Genomic DNA, 24593 nt, shown 5'->3' on the forward strand with positions numbered 1-24593 from the left:
TTTGAAAACTTGACTCACAAGATAAAATTCTAGTCAAGATACTTTGACAATCAAATTAGATTAAGTATTTATAAAATAATAAAATAATAAATTTATTTCAGTAAATAATACATATCATGAGATGTTTACGTAACTTTTACCTACATGCACATTGATTATATATTCAAGATAACCTTAACCCTTAATTAATGCGTAAGCATTTAATTATTTGTCTATATTAAAGTAACAGTTTGCTCTCCAACAAAATATTAAAGTAACAATTAGTTTTGTAGAATAAACGTGAAGTAATTTAAGAAGAAAATCAACAATTAATATTCTAATGTATTTTATAAACTATACACGTACGGATAATGTTGGTTGTTGATTTTTCTTTCCTAAGCTGAGAAATTATTTACTTTGCAATTGAGTTGCTCGTTCTAGGGACTTGAATATTAATTTTCCCATACCTATAACTAAATTACTTATCTTTTCTTAATTTAGGAGACTCAAATTCATCTCCCCCATTACATAAGTCAAATTCAACTATCTTTTTAGTTATAGAAATATTAGCAAAAGATAATTGCAATAACCACGTACGTGTGAAGACAAGAACTCCTTCAACGCAATAACAACAAAATCAAATTCTTCGGAAATCAAAACAGCAGCGATCCAGACACAGCAATTCACAATCTCTTACAGCTACGGTGGTGCATGTATGGTCTGTGTTTTGCACTTCTCACCGACATGCACAGAGGTACGTAAAAAACTCCTGCAACACAATTCAACTATACCATGCACGAATGAATGAGATTATCGTATTTGGTTCTTTTGTTGATGTTTACAGAGTATAATGGAAAGCCAACCTTCACACAGATCGTGGTGGCTTCCTCCATTGGGTTGATATTTGCTGCAGCAATGCATTATCGACTTAAGAAAATGAGAGATCGAAAGACCATTCCACGTCTGAGAATATCAAAAGCAAACCGTACCCCAAAGCTTGAAAAGTTTCCTCATTACGTAGGTAATAATAATGTATGTCCAATATATTCTCAGTTATACATACAGATAAAATTATGGATCCGTAAACACTGATATATAATGATGTTAAGCATACTTGTGCGTGAGATTTTCCAATTGAATTGGTGCAGCTAGGCAAATGGGGTTCAAAGATAGAAGATGTTGTCCTCATCTTTGTAAATTGGCTTCTGAATACATAAGGAAATCCGAGGGATGTGAAAATGATCTCTATGCCTTCTTTGAGAATGAACCAGATGCCGATTCGCTTTTTGTGAAGCTTGTGGAAGAGTTTGAGAGATGCATTCTCAGTTACTTTGCATTCCATTGGAGACATGGTGATATTTTGATAAGTCAGGTATCTACATCTGTTGTCAATGTATAAACAAGCGTCAGAATCATTCCTACACTTTATAAAGCTGCTGTTTTAATGTTTATGTTGTGAAAATTGGTGGAAAGTCCTTCACCCCAACCCACATGTGTCGGCCAGTGCAATGTGGCAATTGGTGTAAATCACTGTTTCTAAAACGGAATAACTAAGACTAATTTTAAGAAGAAAAAAGAAACTGAGGATCCAAAAGCATATTTACACATGAAATTGAAGAATTTTATCAGGTGAAAAACTCTTTTCTTTGTTGTCTGGAATTGCAGGTGTTTAGCTCTGAAATTGAACCAAGGGCAAAGCTCAGGCACATAGTTATGGCAGCAACTAGGTGGGTATTACAATTATTCTCTGAGAATACTTACTTACTGAACCATTTTGAAATCGATGTGAGGATCAAGTTGTGAAATAGGAAGTGAATATCTATATTATTAAAGGAACCAAATATTTTACCATTTCAGTTGCCCCTAGAAATCAATATTAAAGCAAATTAAGGAAAGAAACTATGATGGAGCTTTCTTTTTTTTTTCTTTTTTTCAAGGGCATTCCTGTTTGTGTGAGACAGAATGAACATGTCACATTTCTCAGAAACTTTTTATTAATGTCAGCAGTGTGAAAGGGGTGATTTTCCTTTTTAACCTAAATAGTATCCTGTGCACAGGGAACAAAGGATCGACAGAGTGACCAAGAATCTGAAGGTGGCTAGAGTTTTCAACACATTAGTGGAAGAAATGAAAGCAATGGGACTGACAAATGATGACTCCCAATGCACAGAGGTGATGGCTCCAGTGGCTCACAGTGATAGGAGCCCAGTGCTTCTTTTCATGGGTGGTGGCATGGGAGCTGGCAAAAGCACTGTACTTAAGGACATTCTTAAAGAGTAAGAGAAGTCATATTCTCATTCTCGGCACAAATGCGAATAACTAACCTTTTCAATAATATAATCTATCCTACGATGTAAAATACTCAAGCCATCAAAACAAAGTGCAAGAACCTAATTCTGTTTTTATGAAATTTAAACAGACCTTTCTGGGCAGGAGCAGCAGGCAATGCTGTCATCATTGAGGCAGATGCCTTCAAAGAATCAGATGTTATCTATAGGGCCCTCAGTGCAAGAGGGCATCAGGACATGATTAGAACAGCTGAACTGGTGACATGATTCAGACTCTTCTCTCCTTATTTCCCTGTATTCTGTTCTTTGTGTATATATAGACACTCACATGTCTATATATATATATATATATATATATATATATATATATATATATATATATATATATATATATATATATATATATATATATATATATATATATATATATATCACTGGAGGATTACAAGAATCGTGTGTATTTGAGTGTACAGAATAAAACAATTATAACTATATGCACATGAAGATTAAGGTAACAAAAAATAATCCCTACATATCTTATAAATATATCTTATATCCAATTTACATTCAGCCTAATCAAATGATATCTACGCATTCAGTCATATCATAAAAGGAGTGTCGCAAAAGACAAGATGAGATCCAACAAAAATAGTAAATCCCAGGGGTTGATCCATGTAAAACTCTTCCAGCAGATCACCACGTAAGAATGCATTTTTAATATCTAATCAGTGAAGAGGTGAATGGGGAATAGCAACCATTGGCCAAAAATGGATGAACATAAGTAATCTTGGCCACAGGAGAAAAAAGTGCCCCATAATCAAGACCAGAGATTTAAGTATAGCCTTTAGCAATCAAACAAGCTTTGAACTGATGAATATTACCCACCTTCACTGTATATATCCAGATACAACCAAAAGTCCCCCATAATCGAATCCAAAAATCTAAGTATAGACTTTAGCAAGCTTTGAACCTATCAATGTTACCATCCACTCCAACCTTCTTTATATACACCCACCGAAAACCATAAGATTTTGTTTTGATAAACTTTACAATGAAGCTTATTTAAAAAATAAGCTAAAATGAACTTACAGAAAAAATTAATCACTTTCAAAGGTCCAACCAAACAATTTCTGAATAAGCTCTTGATGTCATTCCCTTAATATGAATCATTTAACTGTTGTTAGGTGCTTTCATCATTGAATGATAAAGTCACTTTTGCAAGCAGGTACACCAATCATCAACTGACGCAGCCTCATCCCTCCTGGTGACAGCACTAAATGAGGGGCGTGATGTAATAATGGACGGTACACTCTCCTGGTTACCATTTGTTGTGCAAACAATAACAATGGCTAGAAATGTCCACCGCCGCCGCTACCGCATGGGACCTGGCTACAAGATGAATGGCGATGGAACTGTCACTGAAAACTATTGGCAGCGAATTGATGAAGAGCAAGACCGGGTTGAAGGAAAAAGGAGAAAACCATACAGAATAGAGCTTGTTGGAGTAGTATGTGATGCTTACCTTGCTGTCATTAGAGGCATAAGGTAGATTCACCAGTAACCTTTGTATTAACTTGACAATTTTATTAGACGTAATTCTCCAAGTGAAAATGTATTCTGCTAACAGTGAACAAATTTGAATGCCAACCAGGAGAGCTATCATGTGTAGAAGAGCAGTAAGAGTGAAGTCACAACTGACATCGCACAAGAGATTTGCTGATGCATTTCTGACTTATTGTCAGCTAGTTGACAATGCTAGGCTATACAGTACAAATTCTTTGGAAGGTCCACCTAAGGTACACATATTTCAAATCTCTTATTCTTGCTCTGGCGATATAAACCTGCAATTTAAGAAGGATCAATTTGAACGTGTTAGAATGTACAAAGGACAGAATAGTAATAATCAAGGTTAAATATATTTTTATTCTCTAAACTTTGACAAGAAATTCGAATTTTTTCTTATGTGAAACTCTAATACATTTTAGTTCCCAAATTTTAAAAGTGAACTGATATAGTTCTTCTAGTCTAATTAAATTAATTTCTTTTACATGTCAAAAGTGTTTTATACTAGTATTTGAATTGTTTACATTGTTTGACACTTATTGCTTCAATGTAAGTTGAAAAACGTGTTTGACACATAAAAAAATTAATGTAATTGAATTAAAAAGATTATATCCATTCATTTTTAAACACCAAAATGTATCAAACTTTAAGATAAAAAGGAATCACAATTTTGTGTCAAAATTCAGGACTAAAAACACATTTAATTCTAATAATAGATTTGTATCCCACCATTTCCTCTTTTAAATACAGTAATGAATGAAAAACATTGTTTCTACCCCTAGATATTTCCACTACTAACGTTTACTATTGCCATTGCTGTTGTGGGGCTTATTTTGTCCTTAAATTCAGTATCATAACTGACCAGATAAATGTTGTAAAGTTGATAGGATGGAAAGATAGAGACAAGACATTGCTCGTTGATCCAGATGAAATAGACTGTTTGAAGAGGGTGGCAACGTTGAACGAAAGTGCCAACAACATATATGAACTTTACAAGCGCCCCAACCCAGCTTGTGAAGTTGGATCCATATGGAAAGACATTGTGCTATCTCCTTCAAGGTTGAACGTCCAAAAAGAGCTGAAGTATTCAATCCAAAAGATTGAGAGTTTAAGACTATAGATCTTTATGAAGCATTAATGATACTTTTCCACCTTTACCTTTTAAGATAAGGCTCATAACATAGAAACCATCTAGATTACAAAAGTAAAGCATAAGATAAGCTCAATCAGCTTACATAGTGTATTGAAATTTATGACCGAGGAAAATTTTGACTGTTGTCCTGACATGAACCAAGTCTACAAAAAGAACAGCAAATAGTCAAATCTTGAAATTGAAAATTTTAGAAATATTTTAAGGTCACTCATCGAATCAAACGACTACCACCCACCAAATACAGATATTAGGTGCAATTGCTTGGTTTCAAAATTGATAAGACGAGTTATCAAATTTGACGACTACCATCTACCAAATTTTACGCAAAAACAAATGGTTTTTCTTTCTAAATTGGGAACTTAAATACGTTTTTCCATACCAACGGATCCTGAACTTTCCTTCACGTACCCAATAATTCACCACTTTCCGAACGATGAAAGATAAATGAAGACATAATATAATAACTGCTGTGACCACTGACCAGATGACAACCAAATGACAACAATATTAAAAACATTGAGTTAAATCCTCATGTTATTGACTTAGATTAATTGGACTTTACTAGTTAAAGTTTGTGAAGTTTATTAAAGGAGAGATTCACTTGGGGAGACACAACACTAATGAAATTTAAGTCCAATCATATAAGGGATTGACACCACTTTTTATCTAAAACCCTAAGACAATGGATTAATTGGTCTTCACCTTTACAGTGTTTCTCATTTCTACCTAATGTGAGACTTAAACTCGTATTTGGAATTCTAACAATGTTAGCTAGGTGCTGAACAAAATCAATCACTCGTGTATTGAGAGTAGGCATGCACATTTTCTAATAGAAAGTTAGACAATAGTTTCTTCTAGTTTAGAATTTTCTTTTGTAATGTTTTTCATTTTCTTATGCTTCAAATCAGACTCTTTTGTGATGTATTATAACCTGCAAACACATAATTCACTTCCCACCTTTATATATTTATAGAAGGTTACAAAGACAGATTCTCAAACACGTGAAAATTGAGGAATCTGTAAAATTAAAGAGTACCCCGCAGTTTCGTTAAATAACTTGCCACCATAGAGGTGTGGTGGTTTTTGGCAGCCACTGTCATCCCAATTGACATTCAACCTTGGCATGGCACCAAACAAAAAAAAAATCATTTTTCTTTTGCCTATTTTCAAACAGCCCTGAAGGCAAAATATCATCTAACTCCACTCACCTGAAACTGCTCTCAACACTAAACTTGAGAGAACCCTAGTGCAGCCTTCTCCTTCTTCAAGTTTATTTTGTTAACTGTGTCGGTACCTGAACCATATCAATAACCTGCCGGCCTCCTTAAATCTAGTGACTTTTTTCCAACGACCCATTAACCCAGTTTCTTTTTTCAATTTTTTAATCTTCTCCATTCCATTTCTGTTTTTTCCCTTTTTTTTCAAACGCTCTTCATGGTTGTGCTCTGTTTTTTTACAGTTCTCCATTTCAGTTTTTTATCTCCTCTTCTTTTATTTTGTAGATTTTCTTTTTCTATTTGTATCTGTTTTTTATTTTCTATGATTTTTCTCTCCTTTCCTATTCTTTTAGGTATGTTCCTTTTCTGGTGTTTTGTATTGATCAGAGAAGACAAAACCACACACACAATAAATATACATGCATATATACATATATATATATATATATATATATATATATATATATGTGTGTGTGTGTGTGTTTGAATATTTATTTGGGGACAAGGTTGAAGAGGGGCGGTATAAGAGATAAGTCCAGTCCGTTACTGTCCGCCAAAATCAGGGTTGGATAACACCGCGTGGCGTGATTAGGCTTATTCTTCCTACACCTACACAAATATAAAAGTTCCCACTTTGCCTGTTCAGATTGTCCAATTCAGAAAAGTTTCCTTGTGAAGTAATGTTTTTTCTAAAATAAATTGGATTGCACAGTTCAGAAAAGTTTTTTCTTCTGAAGTAATTTTTTTTCCAAAAAGAAAATTGGATTGCACAACCCAGAAACCAAAAAAAAAAATACTTCCAGATTGTGCAATGCCTTTTGAATTATACAAAACATCTAAAAGAACTCTACACTAATTTAAGACTTAATTAAGTTTTAAGTCGATGATAAATTTGGGTTGTTCATTTGAGTATGGACTATTGAGTCCTCAAAAACTTTGTAGTTTTCAGTTAAGTCCGTACCATCTAATTTTTTTTTGTAGTAACGTGACTATTATTTTGCCCCGTCACCTTACTTAGTTCTCATCACAAGTTATTTTCTAATTTATAATTTTATAACCATTATTTCACAAATTTTGTCACCAATTTAAACTACTATCATTTCCTCCTCTCTTTTTTCTAGCCCATCATCAACAAACCCTCAACTTTGCTTGCAGTTTCTCACAGAAGAAGTCTCAAGTACCTCTCCACCTCCCTACATTTCCTAGACCTATCTGACAACACCTTCGTCGACAACATTCTAGCAAACTTCTCTCATCCAAATCTCAGCTCTAGCTCATCAACTTCTCCTACAACAGGTTCACTAGAAGAATACCAGACTCCATGGAAACGTTGTAGAATTGCAATATCATTGGTTGGACTTCAATATCATGGATCCCTATGGTTGGCTATTGTGAATTGTTCCTCTATGATGCACCTTATTGCAAAGGATAAGGCTGTCACCGAACTTCTTCATCCCACCTGGGAACCATGTTTTCACTTTCATGGAACCAACCTTTTGGTTTGGCCCTCACCTCTGTCTTCTACAACACACACCATCGAAACCTGAAGCTCGAGTTCAATTCCATGATGGGGTTTTTTGTGCTGAAAAATGAGGAATGAGATATCATTTAGGAAGTTTTAGGTGTTAAAAAGAATTGCATTGTTCACGCAGTTTCCCTTGTGGTTGACCTTCATCAAACCAAACGATCTCAAGAGGACCAAAGTGTTGGGTCTATCGAGGAGGAGGTTACTCCGTGGGTTTCGTTGGGTCTATCGAGGAGAAGGTTCCATATGGGTTACACAAACACCAATAACATCCGAGCCAACTATATAAGGGATTGATATCACTCTTTACCGAAAATCTTAAGGCAATGGATTAATGGGTCTTTCATCTTTATATACTGCTCTACTTTCTTATTTCTATCCAATGTGGGACTTAGACTCACTTGGATACCCAACACAAAGTAGATCAACTCCAAAACCGTTTTGCTCAAGGATAAATTATGATTTCTTACGTTTGGGTCATAATTAGGTTAGTTTTAATCAAAAGTCTACCACAAAATATATAAATAAAAGTTTAAAGTAAAAAGGTAAGTTATGTATTACTTACAACATTTATTGTTATCTATCTAAGTTGATCTAACTTTGACATCAGAATAGCTTTTGCAAGTACCATCCGAGCAGTTTGGATGCTCACAAGACCCCTCATCAAACAAAACTGACTTTGGACAACACATCAAAGAACCAAACACTTGATCTTAACCCCACACCCAAAATTAGATGACAGTGACTCAATTGAAAAGTATAAAACTTTTTAGTACTCAGTTGGCCACAAAAATTTATTAGGGACCTAATTGAACATACCCAAGTTTATCATGAACATAAAACTTAATTCAACCCTAATTTTAAATGCAACTTGAAAGACTGGTTCACTTTGTGTCCAAGGAGGAGACCCAGCTGGGTCAGACTCACTTCATCCCAACAGAAGACCAAAATTGAGGGGAAAGATGGAGAGGAGAGCGGTGGCCAAAAATGAGGGGAGCTGGAGAGGAGAGGTCATGTGGCTTCCAGATTGCACAATATGAAAGTCATTTTTCCTCTCGAATTACACAATCCAGAAAAGACAAAGTGGGAATTTTTATATTTATGGGGTGCAGGACGAAAATACAGAGATGTAGCAAGAATTAGCTTGTGATTAGATGAGCTGAAAATCTAATCCTGCCCGCCAAAAGACGAGCTGGAGACCAGCTCGCCAAGTTCATAGTAATCTATAGACATGCATTAAGCAAACAAAGTTCTTTACATATCCTCAAAATCAGAAGTGAAACGATCTAAGGCACAAGCTGCTGCCGAATTTGAATTGCAAATAAACTGTTATATTGTCAGAAGCTGAATAACTAAAAGAAACAATAAAGCTCCTGGGAGGAAGTCAAAGAAATGCTCAAAAGAGCACAAGCAGTCAATAATATCAGTACAAAATTAGTTAGCAATCAAATTTAAGATAACTTGAACATTTGAAATATCCAATCAACAAAATATCTAACACCCAGACACTAATTCTTGAAGACGACGCTAGTCCTTGATAGTATTCGTATTTGTAAACAATAGAAAATGACATGTGATGACATGATTTGGAGGTTTTTTATTTCTAGTAATGTCTAAGAAATACGTTCTCAATTTAGAATTACATAATAGCAATTACAGAAATACGTTCTCGTGCACACCCACACAATTATATACACACACAAATATGACTTAGACGTACTGTATCTTTTAAACTCATCATATTATCATATCATATTCAATACACTTGTTGTATTTATGCATCACAGTTTTAAAAATAATTCCATGCTAGTTTAGTTTTAGCCTTGAGAGGCTGATTCTTGCCATCAATGTTTTAAAAATCAGTTCAGTACGAATCCCACCAAAAACTGGTTGATTGGTTCTATAATTCGATAAGACATAAAGGATGAAACCGGATTCAATCATGTAAGCCATCCAAGTGAACCAGCCTACGAATTCAACAGGCTACCATACACGTCTCCAAACTATTTTGTTTGGATGGTGTGAAAGAAATCAAGAGTGAGAAAGGAAAGCAAGGAACACAATTAAAGTAGAATTGAGGTTGTTTCAGTTAGTTGAAAGATAGTGAAAATTAATGGAAAGAGAGAAAAGTTTATTTGTTATTAATAATTTTAGTATTATTTTTAAGATTTACTATTATTATTATTATTATTGTTATTATTAAAATAGAAAAAAACAAAAACAGAAAACACCCACAATCGATTATAGGCAACTCAGAAATTGATCATGGTCCCATAATCAACGTGTAGACCAAAACACTTAAAAACACTTGTCAATTTGTTCACATGATCTGATTATAAGTTCACATAATCAATTATGTGCACTTTCTATGCAAATCTTCATTCGTTAGCGACTATCCTCTCTCATCTCCTTCTTTCCCCACCGTCTTCACAAATCAACAATCGGTTTACTTGGTACACGAAAAAAGGGTGGAATATGTAGATGCAAAAGAGGGGACAACCAGGGACCCTAAAATCTGATCACCAACATGGGATAGTCTTTAAAAAGTCCATGTAAAGCCAATAATAACATAAAGAACTGTGACCGTTGCTCTAGTTCTTGAGACAGAGTAGAGGCAAGAGGTAATAACTCATTAAGATCATGAAAAAGAGAATGAATTTTACCCAAATATTCAGTCATTTGGCCATGATGTTTAGGAGCAACAACATCAAGAAGATTGTGACAAACACAGTAAAGACAATGAGTGTCATTAGTGTATAGCAATTTTGCCTATTCCCAAACTTTTGAACATGTTTCATAGGTACGAAATAGTTGTTTAAGATGAGATTTGCACCCACTTATATACTCTAAATTGGTCTTATCTTTAGTCGATGTAGGACTTTCAACACACCCCCCTACGCCGAGGTATATACATCCCGAGCGTGAGACTAGACATTAATGGGTGGTCCGATAGCGGGTGAAACAATATGTCCAACAAACAACAAATATCACTAGGATAGACTCTAACCTAGCTCTGATACCATGTTAAGAAGTTGACTTTAAACCTAACTCAACCACACAAAACCAACTTGTAAGATGAGGTTTGCATCCACTTATATACTCTAAATTGGCCTTATTTCTAGTCGATGTGGGACTTCCAACAAAGCCAAAGTTTAATATTTGATGCCCAAGTCGCATAATTTGTGTCATCTAATTTGTCAATGGTTAGATGCTCATTAACATAATTAGTGTAAATTGATGGATCGAATCAAGTGGAAGCAACAGGGGTTACAACAGAGGTTGAGTCAAGGCCATAGATGAAGAGGAGAGAGAAAAACCCTAAAATCTAAAGTTCTCGAATCAAGACAACAAGCACATATCCAGAAAAAAAAGGAGTCGACACTCTTATCAAAGAGGAGGGGTGGTGTGCCAGGACGAGACTTTAAGTGGCATGTGACAGTATATGGCTACTCCGATGACGACAATCTTGGTGGCACGGTGGTTGCCTGACAATTCGATTGTTGGGGTCGTCGAACTGAATGGTGGCTCCAACAACAACGGCAAAGATAGGAGGGTATTATGAAGGAAGGGGCTATTTCTTATGGCAGCTTCACAAATAATAAACCCATAAAGGACTACCTGCATTGCATAGAGATCTGAATTAAGGAGTAATGTCTTCTAACCTCCATAGCAGTAGACCAACACTTAGACTTTTCATAGAAGAGGTACTTGTGGTGAAACTAGAGTGGAATAAGTATTGCAAAAGCAACAAAACCACTTTTAAAGGAAGGTCAGGCATAGATCTCACAACAGGAAAAAAGAACCCATGTTCAGTAGCTTTTCCATACAAAGTCGCATCTTTTGAGTTTTCTCCGTGTGTTGTATTGGCAATTCTGCAACTCATGGATGAACATTGGCATGGGAGGTTGGGTTTTTTGAACCCAACTACACCTGTAAATAGGTTCTCCCATGCTCCTTTGATAATCATATTTCACACAACTTCTCATAATTTAGGGTAAAACGTATATTTTATTATGCTGAGGTTACAAATCCATATATACAATGCTAGAAAGCTATTTTAGGGAGTATAATAATAGTTCCTAGAGAAAGAATCCCTATATTTCAGGGATATCCTAATCATACCAAATAATTACAATCTCCTAAATAAGGAAGAAATATAATTAATAAAAGTAAAGACTTTAAATGAAATAATACAAATAAAAAGATTCTAACACTCTCCCTCAAACTGGTGAATAGGTATTTTCCATTCCCAGCTTGGAAACAATACTTTCGAAGTTGTTATTGTTCAGCCCCTTTGTTAGAATATCTGCAAGGTTGTCTTGTGAAGAGACATATGGAGTACAAATTAGACCACTATCTAATTTTTCTTTGATAAAATGTTGTCGATCTCGATATGTTTGGTTCTATCATTCTTCACTGGATTATAAGCTATGCTAATAGCAGATTTGTTATCACAATAAAGTCTCATTAATTCATCTGACTTTATTCCTAAGTCTTCCAAGATGATCTTTAACCATAGTAGTTCGCATATCCCTTGTGCCATTGCCCTGAATTCTTCTGCTTCAGCACTGGATCTGGCTACCACATTTTGTTTTTTACTCTTCCAAGTCACAAGATTTCCACCAATGAAAGTGCAATACCCCGTAGTTGACCTCCTGTCCCCAATTGAACCTGCATAGTTTGCATTTGTATATGCTTCCACACTTACATTCCCATTTTGTTCAAACAAAATTGCCCTGCCTGGGTTCCCTTCAAATATTGCATAATTCTTAGTTTAGCTTGTAAGTTAACCTCCTTAGGTTGGTGCATGAACTAGCTAACAAGGTTTACAGCAAATGCAACATCAGGCCTAGTGTGAGATAAATAAATCAATCTACTAACTAACCTTTGATACATTTCCTTGTCAACTGCAGTACCTTCTTCTACATTCCCCAATTTCATGTTTGGATCAATTGGTGTACTCGCAGGCTTGGATGTTGTCTTCCCAGTTTCTTTCAACAAATCTATGATGTACTTTTGCTGAGATATAAATATTCCCTTTTTAGAATGGGCCACTTCAATCCCTAAGAAATACTTCAATTTTCCCAAGGTCTTAATTTCAAATTCCTTGGCTAGATGTTGGCCTAACAGTTGTTGCTCCTCCTCATCATTATCTGTTACTATAATATCATCTACATAAACCAATAGCACTGTAACTCTCCCTGATTTAGAGTGTTTAATGAACAAGGTGTGATGTCCTCGACTTTGTTTAAAGCCCAGACTTATCATAACTTTAGTAAACCTTCCAAACCACGCTCGTGGTGATTATTTCAACCCATACAATGTCTTTTTTAGCTTGCAAACAGTGTTGGCAGCTGTTTTTCCTTCATATCTAGGGGCCAATTCCATGTAAATCTCCTCTTCAATTTCTCCATGAAGGAAGGCATTTTTAACGTCAAATTGTTGCAAGTTCCAACCATAATTAGCTGCTAGAGATAATATCACCCTAACTGTATTCATTTTTTCCATTGGAGCAAAAGTTTCCATGTAATCCACTCCATAGGTTTGAGTACATCCTTTAGCCACTAACCTTGCTTTGTACCTCTCAATAGACCCATCAGCCTTGTATTTTATAGTATATATCCACCTGCACCCTACTGGTCTTTTTCCATTCGGGAGAGCCACCAAATCCCAAGTACTATTCTTTTCTAGTGCTTCCATTTCCATGTCCATAGCTTGTTTCCATTTTTTATCACTCAGTGCCTCAGATAAAGAGGTAGGTGTGGTTGTGGTGTTTAGGTTTGTGAGGAAGGCTTTATGAGTAGGTGAAAAGTTTTTAAAGGATAGGTAATTAGCTAGAGGGTACAATGGCTTGGTAGTACATTTCCTAGTCTCTTTCCTAAGGGCAATTGGAATATCTAGGTCCTCATAAAGGGATGCTAGACTGGATTCAAATTCCTGTATATTTGGAAAAACAGAGTTTGATGCATTGGAGATTAAAGGATTAGGGATAGTGACCTCATGTAATGTTGGGTTGGATGGTTGAACATGGACAGACTCTGTACTGGTCTTTGTCTTCCTTGTATAAACCAGATTTTTACCAAATCTTACATCAGCCCCATCTTGAGTCTCAGTTGTTACACTTTTAGTCCCTATTTCTGGTCCTAAGCTTAAGTCAGGAAGCATAAGGATATCATCTTCATTTGGTACAGTCTGCCCCTGAAGATGATCTTTATAGAAGTAACTTTTTGTGCTCAAAAAAGGTGACATCACGAGACAAATAATTTTTTGGATGGTGGGTGATAGCCTTTATATCCCTTTTGTGTGGATAGTAACCTATGAAAACACATTTTAAGGCTCTAGGATCAAGTTTACCTCTATCACTACTGTGGACATGGACAAAAGAGACACAACCAAAGATGTGTGGAACAAGGTGGTTGGATGTGGACACATTAGGATAAAAGGATGACAAAACCTCCATAGGGCTTTTGGAAGCTAGAATACTAGAAGGTAGTCTATTAATTAGATAACAGGCAGTGAGAACAGCCTCCCCCAAAAACTTTTAGGAACCTTATGTTGAAAAAGGAGAGCTCTAGTTTTGGTCAAGAAGGTGTCCATTTTTCCTCTCTGCAATCCCATTTTGTTGAAGAGTTTTTGACACAGGAGGACTCATGAATAATACCTTCCTTTTGAAAAAAATAAATAAGCCCATGATTGAAGTAATCTTTGGCATTATCATATCTAATCCTCTTAATGCTAACACCAAATTGATCTTTTACCATTGAGAAAAAACTTTGAACCACAGAGCTTACTTCAGATTTTTGTTTTCGTAAGAAAACCCATGTGACACGAGTGCAATCATCTATAAAGGTAATAAACCAACGAGCACCAGAAACATTTGTGACATTTGAGGGACCCCATACATCAGTATGAATTAAATAGAAAGGAAAAGTGCTCTTACTATTACTAAGAGGAAAAGGAACACATTTGTGTTTAGCAAGTTCACACACTTCAAAATTGAGACTTGCCACATCCAATTTGCTAAAAAGGGAAGGGAATAATAATTTTATGACCCTAAAGGAAGGATGTCCAAGACGACAATGATGGAGGAAGACCTTCTCCCTGCTGGTCTTTATTGAATCAGAGAAAAAAAAAAGTTGTTATTTCCCAAGACTGATGGCAGATTTGGATTGTCCAAGTAATATAAGCCATTCCAGTCTCTAGTATGTCCAATTGTCCTCCCCGATTGTTGGTTCTGTATGATACAGTCATTGTTAGAAAAAATAACATTGCATGAGAGATCGTATATGAGTATTTTAATGGAGACTAAACTAACAGATAATTTAGAAATATGAAGGACATTTTTAAGGGTGATAGATAGGCATATTTGAAGATCTCCTTGACCTGCTGCAGTCATCAGAGAGCCATCAGCTATGGATATTTTCTTGTTGCTAGGGCAAGGGGTGTAAGAGGAGAAAATGTTAGATAGGGGTGTCATATGGTCGGTAAGCCCAGAATCTAGTATCTAATATGTGTTAGGTTGTTTATCTAAGGCATTAAGTCCAAAAGAAGGAAACTCGTCAAACGTACCTGAATGTGCTAGAGAACAACTACCTGGTGATTTATCCAACTTGTTAAGGAAGGAGCACATCTTATGAACCTCATCCTGGTTAAGTGGAATTGGTCCGCTGTTGTTTTCTTCATGTTTTGCAGCACCTAGGTGTGCTTGTCCGCCCTTTCTACTGATGTCGCCTCTTTTTCCCCACTCCTTTTCACGATTTTGGGATCCCCAATCTCGACTAGGAGGCTTTCCATGTAGCTTCCAACATTTATCACGAGTGTGGCGAGGTTTGTTACAAAAGGTACACCACACTCCTTCATTTTTCTTTTTCCATATTGGTGAGTTCCCCCTTTGGGATCAACCATCTTGGCCGATCCAGTTGCCACCATGGCTGAGTTTTCCATGGTTAGGGATTCTAGCATTATTCCCCTTCTGCTTTCTTCACTTCTTCCCATAGCTACCACTTCATTAATTCCTGGAACTTTATCTTTTCCAAGAATCTGTCACTTGATCAAAATCAAAGTTAAGCCCTACCAAAAAATCATAGACTCTATCTTGCTCAATATACTCTTTGAGCATTGCAGAATCATCTGAGCACTTGGCTTTGATGACTTTGTAATGGTCTAATTCCATCCACAGTGATTTTAGTTGATTGGCATACTCTATAACAGTCTTGGTTCCTTGTTTGGCAGCGACAGTCTTCACCTTCACATCATATATTTGGGTAGCATTTTTAGCTTTTGAGTATGTCTGCTCCACTGCATTCCAAATCTCCTTTGCAGAATTAAGAAAGATGCAAGTATCAGTAATTTCTAGGATCACGGAGTTCCATAGCCATGCCATGATCATAGAGTCTTCTTCATCCCATTTTGTAAATTTGGGATCATCTTCTGGAGGAGCATCATCAGTCAAGTGGTTAGCTTTCCCTTTACCTTTTAATGTTCTGCGAACAAGTTGGGCCCATTTCAAATAATTTGTCCCATTTAAGCGAGGCAGTGTTGATGTTCTGGAGTTGTTCCTGATTGGTTTGTGATGCAGTAGGCACCACTTCAACAGTGTGGTCTGCCATGTCCAAGCAACAGAACGATGGTAATGCAATGAGAAGAGATTTGAAAGGAAAAGCACTACAAAAGAAAGAACACTGCAGCAATGAAGGCTACGGTGTAGAGTTGTGTTGGCAACAACAATGAAGGCTGTTTTGAAAGAGAGAGTGGCAGCAATAAAGGCTACCGGCTAGGGTTTTAGTGCGCAGTCAAAGGCGGCTCCCAGATGTTGAGAGCTCTGATGCCATCTCATAATTTAGAGTAAAACGTATATTTTATTATGCTAAGATTACAAATCCATATATACAATACTAGAAAGCTATTTTAGGGAGTATAATAATAGCTCCTAAAGAAAGAATCCTATATTTCAGGGATATCCTAATCATACCTGATAATTATAATCTCCTAAATAAGGAAGAAATATAATTAATAAAAGCAAAGACTTTAACAGAAATAATACAGATAAAAAGATTCTAACACAATTCACATCTCTTCTCTCTTTCTCATATTTTATTTTATTTTTCCTCTCTTTTCTTAGATCTTGGGTTATAAAATATTTTAGTGCATTGCTAGTTATGAGATTCTTTGGTGGAAACCAATTCAAGGAGCTACAACATGAGCAAGGGCTAAGAGAATGGAAGAAAAAGAAAGGCTTCAGAAACGAACTCTTCTTTGTGGAAGATGGTGTAGGTGTTTCAACATGTTTTTCCCTTCTCTTAAGCCTTGTAAATATGTAAATAAATCTTTTATTTAGACCTTGTATTTGGCCCAAGGTTACTTTTCATTTTGGCTTGTATTTTGGCCAATTCTGTAAATATGTATATAAGTCTTTTCTATAAACCTTGTATTTGGATCAAAGTTACTTTTCATTTCAGCTTGTATTTTGGCCAATTCTATTGTTCAGGTACTGATTTAGTTAAATCAATACATAATCGATTAATAAAGTCAATTTTTCTTAAAAACAACAGTTTTGCTGATTTAATCGGTTATGGACTTTACATAATCAATTAGAACAAACAGACTAGTTAGAAACTGCAATTTTGGCTTTTCAACTTGCTTCTTGAGTGGAATGCGAATCAAGTGGTTTTTGGGCTTGCTTGGGCCTTAAGGAACCCTCAAGAACCTTGCTTAGATGTGAAGGGACCTTTACAATGCACTAGTCTTGAGGAAGGTTCAAGAAGCTCCTAGGTTCATTGAACCTTTCTTATTCATTAAATTCTCTTTCTTAGTTATGCCTTCAGTTCAGTCCCTCTTTTATAAAAGGAGTGCTCAAGCATTTGTAAACCTCAACTTGGAAAACAAAACAGAGAATTTCTACCCATTTACAGTCTTCCTTTCTAAGTTCATTAGGAAAGAGTTATCTTCTTGACTCTACTATCCTTTTCCTTGATGATTGGACCAACCTTCTTCAAGAAACACTACAAATCCATTCTCCAAACACCATATCCCTTATCTTTCCATCCTTCTACTTCCATCTCATTCTTTCCATGGAGTCTTCCTCATCATGCGTGAGGAAGGTTTCCATCATTCTAGGAGATATTCGAGAAGTCCTTTTTGTATCTGGGATGACTTGTGCAACACATCACAATACGTCCTTAAGGACAATGAATATACACACCTTAGGAAGTTCACTTTATTTGTGTTTTTCGTCAGCTTTTATAACAATCTTAAGAACTTAAAGGCTACGATATGGACACCAACAACAATCTTACACCACGATATGGACACAAACAACAATCTTACACCACAGAAGTCAAACAATGTTTTCAAAACACAGACCATCTTTGGAAAACCTTTCATGGGCATTTCAAAAGTAAAAGATACTAGTAAGGAGTGTGTTATTGTAAGAGCTAGGGCATTATATGCTAAAGCAAATAAACCAGTTACACAAAGGCGCGAGAAAATGGTTTATCACAAGAAGAAAAGTTTTAAAAATTCCCATCCTAACGAATCTAACTCCACATTCTAGAAAAAACGAAATTGTTTTTTGTGTGGAAAACCAAGCCATCATGCACCTTAGTGCAAACGTAGACTTAGAAACAACCATCATCCTAAGGCAAATAAGTCGAAGGGAAAGATACAATTGTTGTGGTCGTTTCACAAAAAACCTTAATGACCAATATAAACAAACGGGTTATAGCCTTTGGTGCTACAAGACACATATGTGCAAACAAAAGTGTGTTTACCTCCGACGCTAGTGTGAGGGATGGAAAAAAACATGTTTATCTTGATGATTAGGACAACTCTATCCTGAAAAAAGGAAAAGTTCTTCTAAAGCTCACATCTAGAAAGACTCTAGCCTTAATGTGTTACATATGTCATCAATCAAAGTTAATCAAGTCTATGTAACACTGATGAGAAAAATTGGGGTTAAAGTGTCATTTGAATTTAATAAGATTTTTATGACAAAAATAATGTGTTTGTTGGGAAGGGATATTGTGATCAAAGTTTTTTTGTACTTAACATTTCTTAAATTGTTAATGAATCTTGTTCTTCTGTGTATCTTTTTTATTCATATGATGTGTGGAAGGCTAGATTAGGACATGTAAATTCCTAGTAACAAAGCATGCTTGGTATTGTAACATCTCATTCATACAATTAATTATTTGCAACAAAATATAATAAAATTAGTGTAGCCAAAACCATGCTTGCTCGCCGCTCCAACTTAGCAAGTGTTACTCCTTTTCTTGAATTTTGAACTTCATTAAAAACCATATCACCTTTTTTTTTTTCTACTCGGTTGGATTCACATCATTTTCTAGACATTGCTTATGTAGTAGATACACTCAATAGGAACATTGAGATACATTAGCAAGACTTTTGAGATACTTAAAAGGTTTAATAAATTATGTCACTGAATATAGTGAATTTCCCATTGAAAAGTACAATGATGCTAACTGTAGTTATGTATTCACACTCATTCAAAGGAGAGTGACATAATGGAACCAACCATCATGGTGAGCCTGGCATGGAGTTAGCAGAAGACATTTCATTCCACCTTAAGGACAAAGTGGATTCTTTAGGGAGGAGGTCAATACGGAGCTAAGACCTCCTATTAGGAGAGACTATAGTAAGAGAAATAAGAAGGACTCGACATGGGGCTATTATATAATTGTAACAGGAATAGTTAAGAACTACCAACATTCAACTAGTTATTAGGTAGGTGTACCAACATTCACTTAGTTATTAGCTAGGCGGGTAGTCTAACAAAAGGACTGAGAATTAGGTGTATAGGAGGAAAATTAATCATTGTCATGGAGTGCAGGTCTGTCTAAAACCTGTGATTTAGTTACAAGCATTCAACGAAGAATTCTTCTTTCATTCCCTTCCGGTTACAAAACAATTCAGTAATACCAGGCAGATATATATGGGATATTGGCACCGAAAAACTTCACCAGATTCAAAACAATCATTTCACTTGCCAAAATTTTATAATGTAAGAAAATGTGAAGCTTGAAGGAATTTAACGGTAATAGACTTACACAACAATTGATGAGAGGCGAGGCAAAAACAGAGACGAAGAATCGTTCTGCACAGTTGTTGGGAGATAGACATCGAGACCATGAACTTCAAGCTGGACCATTGTTTGTTTAGAAAAAGGAGTTCATTCAGATGTTCATGCTGCTGCAATGCAAGATGAAGCAAATCAGGTTGGAATTGTAGAACCAAAAATCACCAAACACTATAACAAACGGAGGGATCGTCAAGCAAGCACAACAACAAAAGCAAAATTTAGGCAGAACAGACAAATCGCAATTTAGAAAGATTTGCAAATCAAAGAGGAGAGTGAGTTAGGAATTGTCCAAATCAGATGTCCCCCCAAAAAAAAAATATCCACACACTCACATCTTCATAATATTTAGTAAACCGCCACAATCAACAACAAAGCATGTACCTAAGCCATTGATAGTCTTGCATACCTATATCTACAATCAAAATCATTTAGACAACGATTAAGGTGTTACAGCTCTACAAGTGATATGCAACGGTTAGGAATAAGGTAATTGCATACAGGGAGAGAGAGAGAGAGAGAGAGAGAGAGAGAGAGAGAAGAACCAGTAAACAAAAGCCAGCATCCCCATGAAATCATGAGTAATCCAAAGTTAAGTTCATCCTGCTACAACCAAAAGAAAGGAACAAAAGCAAATGTTTATTCCCTGTATATATTACCTTGTCTTCAACATCAATTAAAGAAAGGAACAAAATTTTGTACAAACCTCCAAGTCACAACAACAGTTGCCAATTTTGCTGGCTTTGACACCATCAATGTTGGGAAGTTTCATCATCTCCAATTGTTACAAATTCTTCAAGAAAGTCCGCTATTTACTGAAACACGGAAATATGTACATGACCAACTGAAATTGCGCCGCATGATACCTAATACATGTACAAGCATATACAATTTGCAAATTCTTTTCCATTTCATCTACATATGCTTGAGACTAATTTGCTCTTCCTTTTCGCATAAAAGACACAGTTCGAACAAATTACTTTGCATAACTTCCCACCTAAGGCAAGCAATAAAATAAGAAACTAGATGTGACATTATTTCCTCACCAATCTTGTCATTCAACTAGGTAGGTACAATTTCATACAGACCATTCAAAGGTAAAAATACTAGTAGATCACACCCGCAAGAAAGTCACTGTCTCGCAATTTCATTGTAACATATAGTTTCATACCAAAGCAATAGGATTATAACATTATACCCGTAAAAATAAGGATTTATCTTATATTCTGCGAAACAAATTTATAATTAACGAAACTCAAATCATTTCATTAGGCATCCAGAATGCACTAAAGTGTATGAAAATTAAAGAAACAAGTAATCGAGTAAATTCAAGGATGAAATTGAGATGCAAACAAATGCATTCAATTAATCACAAATCTATTCACACAGTCATGTCTATCTAGCATATATATATGAACTCATGTGAGAGATTTCAATGACATTGAAGATGCAGTATTTCATACAAAGAAACATGTAACTACTAATCCATTGCAATGTGAAAGGGCGCTTATACTACATTGATCCATCAAAGATACTGTAATGGAGAGAAACTTCACTCTAAGATACATTTATGATTAACTCATTTAGCTAGAGCTAGAAGCTTTATATTAATCCTAGGTCGAACCTGGAAAGGATTCAAACTAAAAAATTATAAAAAAAAAAAAAACAACAACAAAGGTTTCATAAAATCGATTTCATATGTTATAGGAACATCTGTAACCCCAACTACACCACCAAAAGGACAATAAACTTCACAACACTAACCCTAAACAACTCTATCCACCACCACCTCTTCACTTCCTACCCCCTCTTTTGGTAGCAGTCTTTTTCGCCGGAGACTTTACACTCTTGGGCTTCACACTCTTCACTGGAGCTTTCTTCGCAGCTGCCGCCACTTTCTTCGGCGCGGGCTTAGCGGCAGGGGCTTTCTTCCCTGGTGAAGTCCTAGTAGAAGTCCTGGCAGCCTTCACAGGCTTAGCCTTGGGCTTTGCAACAGGCTTAGCAGCTTTGGGCTTGGCTGCTGCTGGCTTGGGCTTAGCGGCTGGCTTAGTGACCTTCGGCTTGGCAGCGGCAGCCTTAGGCTTGGGAGCAGCCTTGGGCTTTGCGGCAGGTTTGGACTTGGCTGGAGCCTTGGCCTTAGGCTTGGCAGCAGGTTTTGCCTTAGCAGGTGCCTTTGACTTAGCAGTCTTGGTATCTTTGGCCTTGGCAGCAGGCTTGGGCTTGGGCTTACGCTTGGGCTTAGCAGCTGCTGGCTTCTTCTTGGCCGGGGAAGAAGGGGCAGGCCTGGTAGACGGAAGCTTGAAGGAGCCTTTGACTTTGACCAGCTTTCCAGCGGCAACAAGCTTCTTCAAGTGGTATAGAAGAAGCTTCCTGAAGTTTGCGGGAAGCTGTTTGTGCTTCTCCTCAACGAACTTCGCAATGGCATACTGGCTGGAACCAGTTTTCTCCTTCAAAGAGGTAATTGCATCTTTGATCATCTGTTAAATAAGCAAAAGCAAAATTGGGATCAGATCCAATTAAACAATAAATTGCAAGAGGAAACGGAGAGAACAGTAATTCAGATCAAACCTCTTCGTATGAAGGATGAGTTGGAGGATTACGGGGCCTAGAAACCTTCTTAGGTTTGGGTTCCTTGGTCTTCTTAGCCTTGGCTTCGGATTTGGGCTCCTCCTTCTCCTCCGGCGGAGACTCGGTGGCAGCAGGCTCGGGTGCGGGTTCCACAACGACAGTGGGTTCTTCCGTTGCCATGGAAAAGACTGAGTTTAAGGTTGGACTAGGAGGAAGATTTGGGAATTGGGATCTGTGTCACAACGTTGAAATTGGAAATGCAATGGTAATTGGAATTTCTGTGTGAAAGAAGAGAGAATTTTGATGGTTTAAATAGTCAAGTGTCTGAGAGACCATATCCAAATACTTATTTGTGATTGGTCCACAGGACCCTCACACGGATTGAGGCCTTGTCATAGTTTGAATGTCAACCCTTGGATGGGAGTGCAATCAACGGCTGTTCAATGGGGAGGCTAGTTAGAATGTTTTGGGTGCTATAGCTTCCTTTTGGTGTGTGTTTCTAAGCTTGATTCATTTGAGAATTACTCCGTCTGTAGTCAATGAAAAATAGTGAACTTTTTTCAGTCTTGTAGATTTTTTTATGAGCTTTCTGATGATGGGTGTAGCGTGTTGAATAGATCAGTGGTTTGGGAGAAATTTTGCTTTGAAGGTGCAATGGTCATGAGTGAGCTTTCTTGTGATGTTATCAAGGTTTTTCCCTAATTGAGAGGAATGCTTTCTCTGGGAACGAGATCAATTCACTCCATGTGAAAATAGGTTAACACATGATTCCATTGCATCAAGAATCGTGAAATTTCAATTAGATTTGATCATGGAATGATTGATTAGAAGGTGATTGAAGTTGAACAAATGTAACCTAAGAACATGTGTAGTAACCTAATGGCTAAACAACATTATTGTTTTTCATATATTATGTTGATTTGTCCTTCTTTTGCTCAAATCCAATATTGTCACAATGTAATGACATTTAATTTTGTTATAATCTCAATTCAAAAATAGTTTTTTCAACAAATTGTTGTTTTTTCAGTACAAATTTTCTAAAAGCAAGTAAATGCTATGTTGTATAAGAATGTGCACATTAGATGTCAAGAAACATCCATACTTAATATTATTGCACTTGTTTTATTCAATTTATTTTTAAATTATACTAATTTATAAATATATTGAATCTATGTTCTCACATTGATTGATATAAAAGATATATATCCATATCTTATTAGAGTGTGAGGTGAAGGTTATTAACTTAGCTCATAGATAAGTGACAAATTATTGAAAATGAAGTTTGTTATTATATTTATTATCTTTTGAAATTATCATAGAAAAACCCTATATTATTTTACTATTGAAATAATTATAGTTGGATTGATAATATATATGTATATATAAAAGTTTTACATACAATATACTAGTACTTATTACAAGTATTTATGCTATTGTTTTCCCACAACATAACTTCATGTGATTATTACTTTTTCAGTTATAATATTTATATTTTCTACAAAAATTTGTTAAGAGATTAAATGTATTTTTTGTCTTCAAACTATTATAAAAAAACTTATATTTGATTCCTAAAATAAATTATAAAGTATTTTGCTTATGTGCTTTATAAAAACCATGTACAACATCTTTTTCAACAAAAAATATCTAACTACACTATGAAACTTTGTTTGCTATAAAAAAAACATACATTATTTTATTGTAGAACTCTATGTTACATGGAAAACATCTTTCATATTGTTTGTTATAAATGATGTTTTACATCACTTTCATAAAATGCATAAAAGAAACACAATCACTTTCATGAAATGCATAAAAGAAACACAATCTTTGTAATAGTTTGAAGTAATCATTTGCTAAAGGGGTGAAAAAACACATAAAAAATATTAATATGTTATGAAAATAAGTCGATCACTTTTTATAAGATAAAAGAATTGCTTTAATTACTTAAAACCTTCAACCATTTTGCATATGAATTATTTAAAAGCTCAAACATCTCCTAAAATAAATATCATCACAAATTAAGGACTTCATGATTAAATAGAAATATAACTTTTTCAAAAAAAGAAATATCAACAAGTATTCTATTATTAAAGAGAAGCATAATTTCTTCTTAATATTGTTTATATGGAAGGATGCAAGTATTTGTTATTGTGTAAATTACAAACTTAAATCTAATTCTGATTTTCTTTGTTGTTTTTTCATTTTA

At 35.6% G+C, this 24593-nt stretch overlaps 3 protein-coding genes across 3 annotated transcripts; 2 read left to right on the top strand and 1 right to left on the bottom strand.

Annotated features, from left to right (window-relative positions):
• The first annotated feature begins 501 nt into the window (after window positions 1–501).
• On the top strand, window positions 502–3816 carry LOC108325910 (calmodulin calcium-dependent NAD kinase). Its single transcript, XM_052874665.1, has 6 exons — window positions 502–1000; window positions 1128–1351; window positions 1645–1706; window positions 2037–2255; window positions 2399–2525; window positions 3493–3816. Exons 1-6 carry the CDS (start codon window positions 784–786, stop codon window positions 3814–3816), a joined length of 1173 nt encoding a protein of 390 aa, XP_052730625.1. The 5' UTR covers window positions 502–783.
• Window positions 3817–3928: 112 nt separating this feature from the next.
• Window positions 3929–4950, top strand: LOC128195819 (calmodulin calcium-dependent NAD kinase-like). Its single transcript, XM_052874504.1, has 2 exons — window positions 3929–4063; window positions 4696–4950. Exons 1-2 carry the CDS (start codon window positions 3929–3931, stop codon window positions 4948–4950), a joined length of 390 nt encoding a protein of 129 aa, XP_052730464.1.
• Window positions 4951–21274: 16324 nt separating this feature from the next.
• On the bottom strand, window positions 21275–22679 carry LOC108324869 (histone H1). Its single transcript, XM_017557802.2, has 2 exons — window positions 22388–22679; window positions 21275–22296 (listed from the first exon to the last, which is right to left on the bottom strand). The coding sequence occupies exons 1-2, from the start codon at window positions 22565–22567 to the stop codon at window positions 21613–21615; spliced, it is 864 nt and encodes a 287-aa protein (XP_017413291.1). The 5' UTR covers window positions 22568–22679; the 3' UTR covers window positions 21275–21612.
• Between the last annotated feature and the right edge of the window lie 1914 nt (window positions 22680–24593).

The sequence above is a fragment of the Vigna angularis genome, chromosome 3 (genome assembly GCF_016808095.1).
Source record: "Vigna angularis cultivar LongXiaoDou No.4 chromosome 3, ASM1680809v1, whole genome shotgun sequence".
In the NCBI taxonomy this organism is placed as follows: Eukaryota; Viridiplantae; Streptophyta; class Magnoliopsida; order Fabales; family Fabaceae; genus Vigna; species Vigna angularis.